The 10,993-nt window shown below is 63.6% G+C and overlaps 2 protein-coding genes across 4 annotated transcripts; one reads left to right on the plus strand and one right to left on the minus strand.

The window, feature by feature from the left end:
* Positions 1–561: 561 nt before the first annotated feature.
* On the plus strand, positions 562–6,262 carry RFXANK (regulatory factor X associated ankyrin containing protein). 2 transcript variants are annotated; one of them, XM_054182256.1, is made up of 10 exons: positions 564–893; positions 1,343–1,557; positions 1,784–1,861; positions 2,564–2,644; positions 3,005–3,070; positions 3,247–3,347; positions 4,359–4,484; positions 5,005–5,071; positions 5,310–5,390; positions 5,761–6,250. In XM_054182256.1, exons 1-10 carry the CDS (start codon positions 673–675, stop codon positions 5,817–5,819), a joined length of 1,095 nt encoding a protein of 364 aa, XP_054038231.1. In that variant the 5' UTR covers positions 564–672; the 3' UTR covers positions 5,820–6,250. The 2 variants fall into 2 exon arrangements, 1 of the variants encoding a protein (XP_054038231.1); XR_008463361.1 differs by lacking the exon at positions 5,005–5,071 and having other exon boundaries at positions 562–893; positions 5,761–6,262.
* Positions 6,263–6,632: 370 nt separating this feature from the next.
* NR2C2AP (nuclear receptor 2C2 associated protein) lies at positions 6,633–9,169 on the minus strand. 2 transcript variants are annotated; one of them, XM_054182257.1, is made up of 6 exons: positions 9,121–9,169; positions 8,160–8,206; positions 7,930–8,020; positions 7,701–7,806; positions 7,311–7,379; positions 6,633–7,015 (listed from the first exon to the last, which is right to left on the minus strand). In XM_054182257.1, the coding sequence occupies exons 2-6, from the start codon at positions 8,198–8,200 to the stop codon at positions 6,900–6,902; spliced, it is 423 nt and encodes a 140-aa protein (XP_054038232.1). In that variant the 5' UTR covers positions 8,201–8,206; positions 9,121–9,169; the 3' UTR covers positions 6,633–6,899. The 2 variants fall into 2 exon arrangements, with proteins under 2 accessions (XP_054038232.1, XP_054038233.1); XM_054182258.1 differs by lacking the exon at positions 9,121–9,169 and adding an exon at positions 9,092–9,110.
* Positions 9,170–10,993: the final 1,824 nt, after the last annotated feature.

Consider the following 10,993-nt stretch of genomic DNA (forward strand, 5'->3'; position numbering starts at 1 on the left):
CGCCCCGGCCGGAAACGTCCTCGCCCCCGCCCCGCAAACGGCCCCGGGCGGAAACACGGCCCCGGGCGGAAACACCGCCCCAGCACGATCGTTCCGCGTCAGCCCTCCCACCCTCCCCTCAAGCGTCTCCCGCCTCCCCGGACTGCCCCCCCCTACCCCGAGGCCGGGCCCATACCCCGGGTGGGCCTCGGGGATGCCCCGGGGCGACCTTCCCCCGGGCGGTCCACTGCGACCCCGCTACGCGGAGCCAGCCCAGCCCCGGGGGGCTGGTGTTAAAAAGCCCGCCATCGCCCCTTTCTTCATGGATGCCCCCCCCCGCGGTCGGTGCGTGGAGGCCTTGGGCGAGAGAAGGCCTTGGGCGGGCGATGGCCTCGGTCACCCAGCACTGGACACCCCAGGACCCCCTGGTGCTGTATGGGGCGGTGGGGATGTCACCTCACTGTGAGGCCCGGGGTCTCCCCCCCCGGCCACGTTGACCCCCCCCATCTGCCAGACATTTGTCCCCTCACAGCCCCACCATGGTGCCATGGGCTGGAGCGCTCCCACCCTCAGGCCCTGGGTGGCCGGAGCCGCTCTCCTCAGGCGGGAGCAGGACGTGGGGCCCCGTGTGGGACAAGGGACAAATGGTGGGGGGTGGGTGCCCCCCCCAAGTCAGTGGGGACCCGCTGCCCCATGGCCACTGCCATGGCCACCGCGTCCCCGCCACCATCCCAGGAGAGGGACTGTCGCTTTAACGGCAGGCTTTCCGCCTCGTCCGGCCTCCATGCCGTCACCGGGCAGGTGGAGCTGGACCGGGGGCCCCCACGGTGCCCCCCAGCCCGGCTGGGCCCCACCAGGCCGGAGGAAGGGGAAGTGCTGGCACGGGGGGGGGCCTGCGCCGGAGGATGCCGCGGGTGAGCCCAGACTCCTCACCGGGGAACAGCGGCTTGGCCTGAGCCGGGACAGGCCCCACCGGCCAGCCCGGGGACGGCGAGGCGGGCAGGGATGGCTGGGGACGGCAGTGGGGTGCCTGGGGAGAAGGGGGGGGTTTCCCTCCCACCAGCCCTGGCTTGGTCCTGCTGCGAGCGGGAAGGCGGCCATGCTCGGATGAGCCGTACGGAGACGGTCGCGGTGCAGCTTCACAACGCTGCCGCCACGGGAGCTTTTGTCCGCAGGGGGGCACGGGATTCTGGCCAGGGAGGGCAAGCGGGACCCCAGACTGTGCTGCCGGCACAGCAGAGTTTGGTGGCCGCAAGCCCTTTGTGCTTGGGAACTCGGCAGCCTCCCCCCACCACAGCTTCCCTCTCCGTCCTGGGAGATGTCCCCGCTTTTTCCCCCTTCCTACCGCCTTGTTGTGTGGCAGCTGCCCCATGGAAAGTGAAGAAGGTGGCCCTCGTCTTGTGGAGACCCCCCCGAACACCAGGGATGCCCAGGAGCTCCGGAAAAAGGGTGAAAAAGGAGCCAAGGGAGCATCAGCCACAGAGGAGCTGTCTGGGACCGGGGACACAGGGGACAGTGGTGCCCCCCTGGGGCATCTGCAGCCGGAGCAGGACATGCCACACTTGGAGCATGGGGACGGTGAGTGCTGGGGGTGACAGGGTGGTGGTAGCTGACTCAGGGCATACGCGGACCCGGGATCCTGTAGTGTCTGTCCCCCTGTAAACCAGGATCATCGTGCCCTCCTCCCTGGGGTCCACATGGGGTGCTCGCTGTGCCGGTTGGGTCCCATTCTGCTGCACGTGGAGCCCAGCCTGCTCCCCAGCGAGTGGCACAAAGGTCCCTAATGGCCACCCTGGTTTTGCAGGTGGAACAGACGCTCTCCCGAAGCCCTCGGCTGCCTCGATGGACAAGCAGAGGAGCACCGAGCTCTCGGCCCTCGACAGTGAGTGTTGCAGAGCCTGGTGCTCGCAGATGCTCAGGCGCAGCCCCAGTGGGAGACAGGCGTGGGAGAGGTCATCTGGATCACTCATCCCACAAAAGCAGCTAGAAAAAAGTCTTTTGCTGCTGCCGGTCCCTCCCATAACGTGTCAAGGCCAAGTCCAAATCCAGACCTTGCTGATGACTCATGGCAGCAGTGAGAGGTCGCTGCAGCTCCATGCAGTGGAACCAGAGATGGCAAACTCTTTCCGTCTACTTTCCTGATTAAACTGCAAATCACTTGTTGAAAAAACATTCAAAGTGGAGCTCTTCAAGGGTAGGAAATACAAGGATGAACTTGAGTGCATCCCCCAGGCTGTCCTCTGCAGTATATCGTGTGCAATTATGCCATTAATGCCACATCCCTGCCTCCCGTGGTGCCCCAGATGGACCCTGCCCACCCTTGGGCAGCTGTTGGGGCTGGTTTATCTTCCCTCCTCAGCTGTCGGTCCCTGCACACCAGTCAAACCTCAGTCTCCAGGCTCATTACTTGCAAGGGAATAATTCCTTTTTTTCAGGATTCAGTTTTTGCCAGGGACAGGAGGGACCTGTGTCAGATAAGGCGCGTGAGACCTGAGCTTTCCTGAAGCTCTTGGCCTCAAGTCAGTGTCGTTCCTCCCTGTGCCCGGAGGAGACGTGCCCTGACTCTCTCCTCTCCCTGGAACAGGCTTCCCCCTGAAGCACTCGAACACGCTGACGAACAGGCAGCGAGGCAACGAGGTCTCAGCCCTGCCAGCCACGCTGGACAGTGAGTATCACCGGGCAGAGCGGGCTGCGCATCCCAGACCGTGGGTGCAGATGGGGTGTAGAGGGAGCAGAGGGACAGAGGGGCTGGAGCCTCCCTCCGTCTCCTGCTGCCACGCTGTTCAGCGTCCTCCAGGATGGCCTCAGGCGTCGCCCTGCAGTGCTGTTGCTCTCAGCACCCGCCGTGGCTGGCTGTCCCTGCCGCGGTACGGCGGGAGGGTGTTAGTTACCCATTGGGGTTTTGCGGCTCAGCCAGGGGCTGCCCAGTCGCCACCACCCCAGACTTGCAGGGACCCACCTACAGAGAGTGGGTGCCGAGCTGGGGAAAGTTTGTCCTGATGGGTGAATTCTTTCTGTCCCCCAGCGTTGTCCATCCACCAGCTTGCTGCCCAAGGAGAGCTCAGCCAGCTGAAAGAGCACCTTCGGAAAGGTACCCGTCTCTTCCTTTGGATTCTTGCCCTAGATCCCGCAGAGTCCTGCCAGGTCATAGCATGCCTTTTGATAAACCCTTGGCTTAGTTTGACAGCCTTTGTTGGGTTTCCTGGGGAGATAGGGAGCGGAGGGGGCTTTAGCCTTCCTGTTTACGTCTCATCCTTGTTTGCGCAGGGGAGAACTTGGTAAATAAACCCGATGAGAGAGGTTTCACGCCGCTGATCTGGGCTGCGGCCTTCGGAGAGATCGAAACGGTCCGTCACCTTCTGGAATGGGTAAGGCCACACTCACGCAGCACCTCGTTAACAGGAGACTTCCCGTCTCCGACCCCGGTGGCTGCCAAATTGTCCGGCACCGTCCTGGTACCGTCTCAGCCGACCTTTCCCGTGGCACCAAACAGGACACGTTTGCAGAACTAATGGCTCAGACGCTGTCGGATGCTACTCCCCGTTGGGCTGTGAGCTAAGTCAGAAGCATGAAGAGCCTTATCTCCCAGCTAGCAATAACTGTTTGTAATTAAATATCTGCTTATTGGTAATTTGAGATCAGGCTTATCACTTGGGCCCTGTAATCCGCCAGCAAATGTGCTCGCCGAGGTATCGTTGCAGTTAATGAACTCATTGCTGCATCGTCCTTGAGTGCTGGGCTTGCAGTCGAGGACTGTCTGGGGGTGAGCAGGAACCGGATCCTACGGATCAAGCTGCTCCCCAAAGCTCAGTCCCACATCCACGTGTGGCCAACGACCAGCGAGCGCTCGCGCCACATAAGCACGGGCTCCGTTACTGTATTAGCAGCAAAATTGCAATGCATTACCAGAGAGACAAACAGAACCCAAAATAAATGAGGTGATACATTGATAAAGGCTATAATGAAGTCCGGGACAGGTCCGTGGTGGGCAGGGCTGGAGGACCAGGAGGTTTTCTAGGTAAATGAGCAACAAAAGAGACGGTGGATACCGTACAGATGTCTGGACAGGGCAGGTAACAGTGTTATAGTGATGGGGGAAAGGGCTGAGTAACAGGAACCGTCAGGCTTAGTTTACTGACACTGGAGAATGGCTTTTACGTCCTCACCCGACATGTTCGATGATGATTAAAATATGCCCAGTAAGGACTTTGGTAAGGAGAGGTCCCTGGGAATGTGTGAGCCATCTCTGCCCTAAGAGGCCGTCGGGACCTGGCTCCATGATCAGCCCCCCTGGGGTACCCAGCAGAGCTGTGCCGAGTGCCGCAGGTCTCAGCAGGGCTCCCGTCGCCCGTCGGGGCTAATGCCTGTGCCGTCCCCAGGGTGCTGACCCCCACGCGCTGGCGAAGGAGCGGGAGAGCGCCCTGTCCCTGGCCAGCATGGGCGGCTACACCGACATCGTCATCATGCTGCTGGAGAGGAACGTGGACATCAACATCTACGACTGGGTGAGTGCCGCCGGGCCCAGGCTGCTGCGGGGACTGTGCCAGCGCTGGGAGCGACACCAAGCTCCGGACGGGGCTCCACAAAGCTCATTTTTAAAAAGCAGCAGCGAGTTCACATCGTGAAGTGGGCTGAGTTAGCAGCAATGCCTCTCTCTTAGATGCCTCCCAGGCTCGCAGCGCTCGTTTGCCTGCTCATGCAGTTGTTCCGAGAAATTAATCTGGATAATAATTTTAAATGGTTTCCTCAGTTGTTCACACTGGTGACGTTACCAGCCACGAGGAAAGAGCGCTCAGAACTTAAGGTTGTCTTTAAAATTACTCAATTCAAAAGTTATCGTATTGCATACGGAGAATAAAACCTGCGCAGAGCCGCTCTGCGAGAAAACACCCAGCCCGGAGCTGGGAGAAGGTGGAAAGGGGATCCCAGTGGGACGGGGACCTGCTGCTCCGGGAGAAGTCGGAGTTTGTCATCACAGCCCCGCGTGAGGCAGGCAATGACACAGCCCCTTCCCTTTCCCTGCAGAACGGCGGCACTCCTCTGCTCTACGCCGTGCGTGGCAATCACGTCAAGTGTGTCGAGGCCCTACTAGGTAACGGGGAAGATCTGCACTTAGTCCTTGGCCTCAAATCGCTGCTTGTTGGTAACCGCCTCGGGGAGAGAGCGTGACACGCCCTGGGGGGAGAAACAGAGCAGCCTGGGGGTGTCACGGGGGGCTGCCCAGCCTGGACAGGCACCTTTTGGGGGTCCCCTCACCCTGTGCCTGACCCAGAGGGGATGCCGCGTTGGCAGGGGAGCACCGTGCCCTGATCTCCACTGCCTGCTTGCAGCTCGCGGCGCCGACCTGACGACGGAGGCAGATTCTGGCTACACCCCGATGGATTTGGCTGTGGCCCTGGGACACAAGAAAGGCAAGTGTCCCCTCTGTGCCTGGCAAGGAGCCCTGCCTTCCCTCCCCGGAAAGCTTCCAGGCAATTCCCAGCTTCCAGCCTTGCTTGGAGCCTTTTTTGACCTTCCACCACAGCTCCCCAGTCTGCCATGCAGAGAAAACCGAGCCAGAGAAATCAAGACGGGTCTTGTTCCCTTTGCTCCCCCTCCAAATCAGAGCTGTGCTGGAGACAGGGCTGGCCCAGGGCGGATGGGGACAGGCCCCTGGAGAAAGGGGTTTTCCAGCCTCCCGCTGGAAAACGGGAGGAAAATGGTGACTGGGTCCTGCCCACAGCGGTACTGGCTTCTCACAGGCTTGGCCTCCCTGGGCTTTACCTCTCTCCCCTCCGTTAGTCCAACAGGTTATCGAAAATCACATCCTCAAGCTATTTCTGAAAAAGGAGGCGGAGTGACACGGCAGCTTGTTCTGCGCTGCTGCAGCACCAGCGCGTCTCCCGGCCGACGCAGGGCTCTCCTCTGGGACCAACGCCGGCCCGAAACGGGCAGCGGTGCGATGCCTCAAGCAAGGAGCACGGGGAGGAGGCTGGGAACTGCCTGCCCTCGGTGGGTCTGTGCCTCTCCCGGCAGGTGGCGCGGCCACGGTGCCTCGCGCCCCGGGACACTCATTCCTCAGGGCAGCTGCATTTCTGCCCTGTCCAGGCTCGGCTGCTTCACGCGTGTGTGCATTCAGGTGTTACACTGCTGGAAGTAAACTCTAAAGCAGCCGTGTGGAGCCCTGTCCAAGTGCCTCAGTTTGTCACAGCTGCCCAATCCCAGTACCATCTACTGGGGAACTGAGGGGAACTGGGCCAACCAACCTCCTCAAGGCCTGGACCCCCCCCAGTGCCCTGGTATTCCTTTCCAGAGCTGTCTCTCTGAAGAGGGAAGCTCCCTCTTGCGCTCATAAAGTTCACGCAGTGCTATAACCAGCCAGGGAGATATCCATAGGCAGGAGCAAAACCCTGAAGGAAGCATCACCCTGCCAGCCAGGAACGCAGCACGGCTCCGGCCGACGCTGCGACCCCGAGCTGTAGCCCTGCGAGGCCACCAACAGCCACTCCGAGAAGTTCCGGGGTGGTTAGCAAAGGTGAGAGTGAGCCAGAGCCCACAGCACGCGGAGGTGGCACTTCTCCTCTCGCCCCCGCAAGCCACACGCTGGCACGGCCACGACAAACCCCAGAGGGCTCGGTCCCGGGGTGCCACTTGCCCATGGAGCAGCCGAGAAGGCGCGAGGACACCATTTATTTGGCCGGTTACACAGGCTGCGTCCCACCAAAAGCTCAGAAGTCCAGCACGTGGATCTCTGCGCTAGCGTCCCTCTGTCACTGCCATCCCGTGGGGCGGGGGTCCCCTCTCAGCACCCTGGGGTGCAGCTGGGGGCATCACGTCCCCTCTGGCAGGGTTTGCTGTCCCGTTTCCCCCCACGCAGCAGAGCCCCCCTGGGGGAACGCGGGCGATGGGGCAGCAGCCCCCCACTGTCCCTCGCCGCTGCCCTAGAGCCTCTCGCCCAGCACCCCGAGGTGGTACACCACGATCCTCCCGAAGAAGTCCGTGCTGTTCTCAAAGGTGATCTTCAGCTTATCCAGCACCGTCTCCTCCACCTGGAATCTGTGCGGGGCTCGTAAAGGAAAAAAATAGTCGGGGACACACCAGGACACATGGGAGACCTGCTCCGAGGGGGCACGCGTGGGGCTCGCACCCCGGCGTACCGCGGCTGGTGGTGTCTGGATTTGCTCCCGTTCTGCCGAGTTGCTTTAGCGGTAGCAAAGTGCCAAGAGCACCCGCAGGTCCGTCGTTTAAATCATAGCTCTGCCATCGCCCCCCGTGTCCCTCCGCAGCCGCGGGTGGCTCTGAAAACGCCCCCGCCGAGCCCTTCGACCCGGCCCACAACGCGGCAAAGGATATCTGCATGGCGTGGGTGTCCTCGGGGTACAGGTCGGAGATTTTCACCAGTTCTTCCCCTGCTCTGCAGCCTGCGGAGGGCGAGGGTGGAGGCAGCCGCGGGAAGCTCGGGTGCTGGGGGAGCCTCCGCTGCCCCCAAAACTCCTCCCCGCGATGGCTCCGCTGCGGGGCCGGGAGCAGTGGGCCGTCTAACGGACCCAGTTCCCATCTGCACCCAAACTGTCCCAGAGAACCCCAGGTCCTCGCTATTCACCCCGCTCTGCTCCATCCCACAGCCTCAGCCCCTCTCGGGTTTTGGGAATGGCTGACAAAGACCTCTGGGCCCCACAAGGAGCAGCTGTGGGTAAACTGAGGCAGAGGGACCCCCATTCCGCCCCCAACCAGCTCCTCACCTTCCAGCATGCAAAGCCGGCTGGAGAATCCCCCCTGGAACTGGATGTGGAGCTGTGAGACCTTGACGGTGCGGGGGAAATCCAGGGTGACCCACTGGCACGTGCCCTGAAGGCAGGAACGACACCGGGGCTCCGTCAGCGGGGTGTTCACCGTGTGCCCGGCTCCCGTCCCCCCCGTGCGTGGCTCCTGTCCCACCCCTCTGGCTGTCCCTGTCCTCGTCCCCGCTACCTGGTCCGAGTTCCAGCACGTCTCCTCGCTCGCGTCGAACATGTGCTTCTTCCCAAACTGCTTCACGTCCCGGTTGAGCACAGAGCTCACCCTGCAGGGACACGCGCCACCATCCCGGGGACACGACGGGGACAGCGTCAGTGACGGGACTTGAGTCTCCCACAGGGCCAGGGGACAGCGTGCGGCACCCAGGAGGGGGACCCGCCGGGGTGGTGGCCGCTGGGACTCACCGCGTGGCCGTGTCGGCGCAGATCAGGGGCTCCACGGGCATCGCTGCCTGCGGAGAGACGGGGTCAGCGAGGGGCAAAAACGGGGACACCCAGCAGCCACGGGGACTCCTGGGCAGCATTGGGGACCCTTGAGCACCATTGGGGACCCCCGGACGGCACTGGGGATGCCCTGGCAGCACTGGAGGCACTCCGGCAGCACTGGGGACCCCCGAGAAACATTAGGGATCCCCGGGCAGCACTGGGGACCCATGAACAGCATTGGGAACCCCCGAGAAACATTGGGGACCCCCAGACAGCACTGGGGACACCCTGGCAGCACTTGGGGCACTCTGGCAGCATTGGGGACCCCCGAGAAACATTGGGGATTCCCAGACAGCGCTGGGGATCGCTGGGCAGCACTGGGGACCTCTGAGAAGAGTTGGGGACACCCGGACAGCATTAGGGACCCGTGAGCAGCACTGGGGACCCCCGGATAGCATTGGGGACCCCCGGACAGCACTGGGGATCCCCATATACCATCAGGGACCCCTCTGCAGCATTGGGGACCCCTGAGCAGCATTGGGGATCCCCGGGCAGCATTAGGGACCCCTCAGCAGCATTGGGGACCCCCGGGCAGCACTGGGGATCCCCACAGATCCCCCATATACCATTAGGGACCCCTGAGCAGCATTGGGGACCCCCGGGCAGCATTAGGGACCCCTGAGCAGCAGTGGGGACCCCCGGATAGCATTGGGGACCCCCGGGCAGCAATGGGGACCCCCATATACCATTAGGGACCCCTGAGCAGCACTGGGGACCCCCGGATAGCATTGGGGACCCCCGGGCAGCACTGAGGACCCGCGGGCAGCACTGGGGACCCCCGGGGAGCATTAGGGACCCCCGGGGAGCACCAGGCACCCCCGGGACCCGCCGCCGCCACTCCCCGCGCCCACCCCCGTCCCGTCGGGCCGCTCTCACTCACCGCCCGGCGCAGGAAGCGGCGGAACTGCTTCCCCGGGCCCCAGGCGTCCGGGAACGCCCCCCCCCTCCCCGCCCCCGCCCCCGCCGCGGCGCTCCGCCCTCCCCGCCACCGGGACCGGGGCGTGCGGGACCGCCCTGCACCCCCCCCCCGGCCCCCCCCCCCCCCCCGCCGTCCGTGTGGGGGTGCAGCACCCCGGCGACACCCCCCCCCACCCCCCCACACTTTCGTGGGTGCCGTCCCCCCGTGTTCCCCCAACCCCCTAAAGGTCCCTCCCCCCCCCCCTTCTCCAGCCGCCGCCCCCCCCCCCCCCCCCCCGGCCGCTGCAGGGTCCTGGGGTCGGGGTACGCCCCCCTCCCGGACCCGGCTCCAGGGGGGGACCCCGGCGGGCCCTGGGCTGGGGGCGACTGGGTGCCCTCCTGGGCCAGCTCTGTAGGTGGCACTGGTGGAGCGCGGCTGAGAAGAGCGAGAGAGAGGGAACGCGCCGGGAGTGCGGGCTGTGCAGGAATCCCGGCGTGCTCCAGCATCCCTGCTCGTCCCGGCATCCCGGCATGTTCCAGCATGCCTGCTCATCCTGGCATCCCTGATCATCCCGGCATCCCGGCGTGCTCCAGCACCCCTGCTCATCCCGGCATCCCTGTTCATCCCAGCAGCCCGGCATGTTCCAGCATCCCTGCACACCCCAGCATCCCTGTGTGCTCCAGCATCCCTGCTCGTCCTGGCATCCCGGCGTGCTCCAGCATCCCTGCACATTCCAGCATCCCTACTCATCCCAGCATCCCTGCTTATCCCAGCATCCTTACTCATCCCAGCAGCCCTGCTGATCCCAGTATCCCTGTGTGCTCCAGAATCCCTGCTCATCCCAGCATCCCTGCACATCCCAGCATCCCGGTTCATCCCAGCAGCCCTGCATGTTCCAGCATCCCTGCTCATCCCAGCATCCTGGCATGCTCCAGCATCCCTGCACATCCCAGCATCCCTGCTCATCCCAGCATCCCTGTGTGCTCCAGCATCCCTGCACATCCTGTCATCCCGGCGTGCTCCAGCATCCCTGCACATCCCAGCATCCCTGCACATCCCAGCATCCCTACTCATCCCAGCATCCCTGCTGATCCCAGTATCCCTGTGTGCTCCAGAATCCCTGCTCATCCCAGCATCCCTGCACATCCCAGCATCCCTGCTCATCCCAGCATCCCTGCATATTCCAGCATCCCTGCACATCCCAGCATCCCGGCATGCTCCAGCATCCCTGCACATCCCAGCATCCCTGCACTTCCCAGCACCCCTGCGTGCACCAGCACCCCTGCATGTTCCAGTATCCCTGTGTGCTTCAGCATCCCTGCCCATCCCAGCATCCCTGCACATCCCAGCATCCCTGCACATCCCAGCATCCCTGCTCGTTACAGCATCCCTGCTCATTACAGCATCCCTGCACCAGAGCATCCCTACGTTGGAGGATCCCTGCAGAGAAATCACCCCCCCCGCCCCCCCCACACATATAACACAGCAGCTGCTTAAAATTATCCTTCGCAGGCATATGGTGCCGCTACGCTTGCCCACGGCCCCGGCTCTTTGTGGATGTGCCCCGCTGCTTGCTGAGGTTGCCAAGCCTTGACCCCGCGGTGGTCCCAGGTCCCCGTCTGGCCCCCGCGGCCGCCTTGCTGGGGGAGGCAGCGGCAGGACACGGCGCAGCGGTGCTCTGCAGCCCCCCCAGAGCTCCCCGGCCGCCGGGCTGCCTGCATGAGTCACGGCGGCCGCGCCGAGGCTGCCTGCGCTCAGCCACAAGCAAAAATAAAACCAGCCGAGTGCGGCAAAGCCGTCACCTCCCCCTCGCAGCGTGGCGCGGGGGGCTCAGCCCCCGCCTGGGGCTGTGCAC

The sequence above is a fragment of the Rissa tridactyla genome, chromosome 22, assembly GCF_028500815.1.
Source record: "Rissa tridactyla isolate bRisTri1 chromosome 22, bRisTri1.patW.cur.20221130, whole genome shotgun sequence".
Taxonomy (NCBI): Eukaryota; Metazoa; Chordata; class Aves; order Charadriiformes; family Laridae; genus Rissa; species Rissa tridactyla.